The sequence below is a fragment of the Podarcis pityusensis genome (genome assembly GCF_964106645.2).
Source record: "Podarcis pityusensis genome assembly, chromosome: 6".
NCBI classification, from domain to species: Eukaryota; Metazoa; Chordata; class Lepidosauria; order Squamata; family Lacertidae; genus Podarcis; species Podarcis pityusensis.
In genome coordinates this window covers 76,493,326-76,499,325 of record NC_138030.1, presented here as the reverse complement: position 1 = coordinate 76,499,325, position 6,000 = coordinate 76,493,326, and the positions used below count along the sequence as shown (strand labels likewise).

Genomic DNA, 6,000 nt, shown 5'->3' with positions numbered 1-6,000 from the left:
TCTACCCAGCCCCCTCTCCCTTAACCAGTGCCGTCTGTGTGCCAAGGAGTAGCAGCCAGCATGCTTGCAGATCAGTTACATTCTCCATTTGAGCCCTGCTTTCCTTGGTAGACCTTTGGGCAGCTGCCTCCTTCGTCTTCTGCTGGCTTCAAAATCCAGAGCGGGCCTTTTGTGTGCTCATTCCTTAGCTTTCTAATGCCAAAGAAGTGGAAACTTGTGTCAGAATTTTGTGACTCTTGACTGGGAAGCTGCACATTAAGACATGCCTTGTGATTATTGCAGGGCATGTGCTTGAAAGCAATGAGGAATGCACTAGAGTGTGAAAGGTATCCAAAAAAACCTTGCCGTTATTTTGCTTTAAGTGTCACATTTCCCAGCTTCGCTAGTTTGATAAAAAGCTGTGGGCAGCAGGCCATGGTAGAAGCGAGTGCCTTTTTTAATTAAGCCTGGTTGTTTGGTCTGTCTTGGGATTCCTGTCATGGTCACCACCATGCCTTTGAGCATACAGGCAGAAAGATAGATGGGTGTTTTTTCTTTGAGCCATTGTTGGACAAACTGGTTGCAGGGAGAGAATGCTTTTGCCTGTATAGTTCCCTGATACTTTACAAGGGGGAAACGTATATACTTTAAATAAACAATAGTGTGGCTGGTGCTTTATGAAGTACCACAATCCAGTCACCTTCCCTCCCAAGCCTTTGTCTGCTCTTTCTCCATATACTCTGCAGACGGCTTGATTCAGGCATCAGGGGATCTGAAAAATGTTACATGGTGTAAGTAATGAAATACATTTGTGGTAACAATTGTGGACAGAGGGCACTGAGGGCTCTCAAGGCAGGAGAGCAGAACATAAAAGCAGTTTTAGCCAAGGAAGGGGGCCAGAATTACAATGCTGTATGACGTGGTGAACTTCCAGATGCTGTGGGATGCAACTTCCAGCACCCTTTATTTTGTAATTAGTTTTGAAGGATTTCGTGTTACAAAACAGACAGGGGTACATTTATCATTGCCACTTCATTTACATTTAGTGATACTTTTGTTGCAGACATCTTGTGGCTGGGAGGGAAAAAAAGTGTTGGGGGGGGAGGTACTGTTCTTTCGTTCTGTTGCCTAGTGTAGGGTTTTGTGTCAGCATCATGTGGGTAGGTTCTTTGTTTATGTATTAATTTTTCATTGATACTGTGAGAGATTGGGGGGGGGGGTCCTGAGCTTGCTTGGTTGCAGTGTTGATGTGGGGGGTCAGGTCAGCCATATTGATTTGTATGATTTGGGGGGGGGGTAGGTCATTGTCCTGTGTATGTGATTAAGGGAAACCATACTGGGGTGAAGGCACCCTTGTCCCTGTGCTAATGTTAAGTTTGTCACTCAACTTTTCTAATAGGGCAGTTTGCCATACTTTTTTGTACCAGTGGTCTGTGTTCATTCCTGATAGGTCCTTGCAGTGTCTAGTTATGTTTCTGGCTGCTGAGAGCAATTCCATCATCCTTTATCACTACCCTTGCTGCTTGGGGCTGATGGAAGTTGGAGAGAGAAGAAAGTTCAGGAGGAAAGATGAGGTCAGTTCAGCTTGGGCCCCTCAGTTTATCCACTCCCATTTCACTGAGGCAAAAAACAAAACAAAATACTTCCACCATGAGATGCTTTAATTCACAAGCACATGTACAAGTTTCCCTATCCATTTTAAGGGATATCATACAACTGATACCTTCTGCAAAGCCATTCCTGTAACTTCTAGTCTTACTTACATTACAGTTTATTAATAACATTATTTGATGCAAGACTAAAAATACTCTAATAAAACCACTGTGTCAGCAATACTTTACGTAACAGGACAGTGTCTTTGTTGAGCGAGAGATAATTAAAGATATCCATAATAAATAAATAATGATTCATTTGTAAATCAGTAGTCAAATCTTATTAGGCAACTAAATAAAAAAAAAATGCACATGGTGCAATTTACAAATCCCGAAGGTGCTGCAAATGAAACTGCATACAGCAAAAGTATGCAAACACGATTGGCAGTGGCAACAAGTACTCTCACACCCCCTTCAGCAATTCATCTTTGATTATGATCCAGAAAGCGCTACCCTTTTTCTCAAGGGGCCGTGCATTCCCTGTTTTGGCTGAAATCACTACTGCCAGTAAGGAGAAACAGTTTTTAAGAATGTGCCAAACAAAAAGTCTGTCAGGGAATGCAAATATTCCTGGAAAATACTTTTCAGGAAGTACTTCCTCCCCACCCCCCAAAAGGCACCCTCTTCTTACTCTGAGGGGATAGGGAAAGGCAAACATTTGATGCAGGCCTGTTTTACAGTGTATTTTCTTTAAGTTAAGTAACTGAACCAACTATATAGTTGAGTGTCCATTGAGCATTTCACTGCTCAATCTGCTTTGCTAAAGGGGGTTCTAATTTTCGGGAGAGTGCAGTTAAGATCTGGTTGAATTTCTCATATCTTTCACTTTGGTTAACTTGTGCTCCTTTGCTGCCCCAGAGCAATCTCATCTGAAATTCTGTTTTGAAGATCTCATTCATCTCGTCATCTGGCTGAAAACCTGATGGGAGGAAATGGAAAATAAATTAAATAGCCTTCTCACCATGAAGGCATCCAAGACAAGCACCTTTTACTGCAACAGACTGAAAAGGCCAGCTCAGAAGTCTGGCAATGCTTCTTCTATGCAGGAGCATCTGTAGAAGCAAACATCGTGATCTGGTGATAAAGCACGTTATTTACGCTGCTTTCCTCCCACAGCGCTGCAAGGTGTCAGAGTGACATCGCTGAGGCGGTTTCACCCCAGTGAGGAAGCAGCTTCGCAACCCAATCCTTCTCCTGCTTCTCCACTGGCTTGCACAGGGCTCCTTTGACTGCTTAACTAAGGGAAGCAGCAACCACACACCTTTCAGCAGAGCAGTTTCACAGAGCTGCCACCTTGTGCAAGCTGGTGGCTCCGTAAAACTGCTTGGCTAAGGCAAGGACAGCCATGCTCCTCAGCAGAGCAGTTTAAAGAGGTGGGCGCCTCGCCAAAGCAGCTTATTCCTCTGTCTTTACTGGTGTGAGGGCAGTTTCACTCAGTGGTATATCACGGGTGGACCTGGACTCAGGAGCAGTGGCGGTTTCACCCACGATATACCACTTGAGTGAAGCTGCTGTTGCAGTCTTCCCATAAGGCAAAGGAGCCACCACTGCTACGCCACTGGGTCAAATTATCATTCTTCCACATGACTGCATCCCTAGGGGATGCTCTTCATATAAAAAACTAGCCACTTTGGGGAAGGTACCCAAAGTGGAGGGCTGCCTCCCATCCCCCCCCCCCCCCCCCAGTGACCAAACTGGATAAACAAGGAAACTAGTTCTGGACCTGCCAATCTCATCCCATAATGCTTTTGCCATCTTAAAAACCTATTCATTCAACCATACTTTAAACCTGGTAATGAGAAATGTTTCTCATAGATGTATCACCTACAACAAAGCCTAAACATCAGTATCTTAGGCCCAATTAGAAGTTGTTGTGTTATATAACTAGTCATGGCAAGTACCTAAAAAGGGCAGGTATTTTGTTCCTCAGTTGAATCTACTTGCAAGACTTAGCTGGTTCCAGCTTACAACACTGTATAGACATGGGCAACAAGCACAGTGTACACCAAAGCTGCTACTTTATGCAGACTGCAAATACCAGGTGGTGCATTTGATGCACATCCATCCTGCAACATCACTCTGCAAGGGAAGATCTAAGAAACAAGACCTGTTTTCAACAGCCCTGGATGTGATTCCCTCCCCCCTCATTTCTGTGGAATTGAACTGTACAGCAGTACATTCCGCTCCTACCTGCTAACATCCTTTCCGCATTTGTGCTGTACAGGTCAGCATTCTGCGCTATCAAGCGAGCAGTCGCCAAGTGTTTCAGCATTATTTCGCAGCTTTGGTCCGTGTTCTCCCACACGTCCATTCCATCAAACACGACAACCTGGCGCTCCAGAAGCATAACAAGAGGCATCAGCAGGGGTACAGTGACCACATTCTGTGGAACGCAGGTTGCCTCTGAAAAGGAGGTAACAAACAAACATTTACATTTTGTCCCCTTGCTAGCTAGAGGAACCAGCCTATCTCAAGTCATACACAAGCAGGATTTCATTAATTTGCTGGCTATGCAGTTCTGTAATATGACCACCCAAGCAAAATGCTGGCTGATGAAAATACAACCCCTTTCGTTGGTTCCTCCTCCTCTCCCTAACCATGACTTGTGTTCTTTGTTTGGCAAGTGGATAAAAAAAGTTGACCTGGCCATAGGTTTCTTCTTGTTGCATCACCAGAGAAGCAAATTAGATGTTCAGTGGAAATTATTCACTGTTCCTGAAAATCTAATTCATGCATTGCACATGGATTATTTTGTTCAAAGCATTTCAGTGACAGGGAATGATAGACTACCCCTCCTTCCTTAGTTATTTTTCCCACACAACAGGAATGAACCATGAGTAAGGCAGGATGTGGTTACATCTAATGCATTTTGTCCGTTACCATCACTTTTAGGACTTGGGCTTTCTCCCGCACTCTCCATTAATGCAATAACAGATGTGGCCTATGGACTTGATTAGACTCCATTGATGATGACAATGATAAATGTGATGCAGCTGCCCTAACTTACCTCTTCCTTCATGCAAGGCTTTGCTGAACGGCTTTAGCTGCTTCTCATATATAATGGCTGTTTGTGTGTAGCAGTGTCTCAGAGCGGTCCACGTTTGCTCTAACCTTGTGACCTGCAGAGGAAGAATAGCTAAACTGTCAAGCAGTCCCTGAACAACACAAAATGAACATGGTGCAACTTAAAAGAAGGGGTATTTCATACAAATCAGCAACATTTTGCTGCTGTACCATCAAGTGTGCAGTTTGCATCCTCAGAAAGCAGAAGCTGCCTGTGGGAAACTGCGCTAACATGCTGTATGAAGTGGCAGACTAGAACATTTGCTTGTTAGCTGAAGCCGTCCCAGCCACCAGCCCTGCTAGGTGTTTAAAAAGAGCTCATCCAAGCAAAGGGCTGCAGCAAATCTGCTTCCTTGAAAGGACTCCCTTTTAGCAGTAAGCTTGGTTGGGCCCTCCAACCTGTTCTACTCATCAGATCATCAGGATTTCCCAAATTTTGGTCTCCAGCTGTTTTTGGACTACAGCTCCCATCATGCCTAGCTAGCAGGACCAGTGGTCAGGGATGATGGGAATTGTAGTCCAGAAACAGCTGGGGAGCCAAGTTTGGAAAACCCTGTAAAAACAGTTCTTGCCAGGTATCAGATCTGATCCCAACAAAGGGGTGTAGAAAATCTGCCACACTTTGGAAGGACTTGTTTCTTAGCAGTAGGCTTGGGCCCTCCCAAGTCAGCAGTTCAACTCAACAAACCCTCCAGCCTGTCATTTTACTTGTGGATGGGCATTACCCGTAAGATCTAATGAGCCTGGCTACACTAAAGCTAATTCCTGTATAAATGATGAATTTGCAAATCTGGAAGCGGATCGCTGATCACCCAGCATATTTCTTAGCGCCTGTTAGGAATCCTTGTGCATCTTGAACTACAATTGTAAATGCTATTCTGCGGTGCCGGAATAAGAAGCACTGTGCACAAGGATGGGAAAGACGTCTACTCGTCACGGGCTCAACCTCTAGCACTAGGTTTACTCCCCATATTTTAGTAAAGATAGAAACGTGAGCGGTAAGGAGGACAGCCACAAATACAGAAATGCCACAGGACTGCAAACACTGGCCAACCCCACTCAATGATCAGGGAAGATGGGACTAAATCTGGAGAACCATTCCTGACAGTAAGGTGGTGTGTTTTTTACCCAGCCCTGTGGATCATTTTTACCTGCCAGTGAGAGTAGCACTGAAATCAGTTTGGATTCTTTGCTGCTCTTCACTCACAGGTCTGTAGCTCTTTGCCTACAAGTTAATTCTTTATACTACAAAAGGCTACTTAATTATAGTTGAGGAAATCCAGGCTTACATGCTATTTATTAAGGT

General features: G+C 44.4%; 1 protein-coding gene across 8 annotated transcripts in view; it reads right to left on the bottom strand.

Moving 5' to 3' along the window:
- Positions 1–1,622: 1,622 nt before the first annotated feature.
- Positions 1,623–6,000, bottom strand: part of BCAR3 (BCAR3 adaptor protein, NSP family member) — a 114,181-nt gene continuing 109,803 nt past the window's right edge. For all 8 annotated transcript variants that reach the window (XM_081010869.1, XM_081010868.1, XM_081010872.1 and 5 more), the window contains 3 exons: positions 4,639–4,750; positions 3,822–4,034; positions 1,623–2,550 (listed from right to left, as the gene is read on the bottom strand). In XM_081010869.1, the coding sequence (XP_080866995.1) occupies positions 2,372–2,550; positions 3,822–4,034; positions 4,639–4,750 (504 nt within the window). In that variant the 3' untranslated portion in view covers positions 1,623–2,371. The remainder of the gene's footprint in view (positions 2,551–3,821; positions 4,035–4,638; positions 4,751–6,000) is intronic.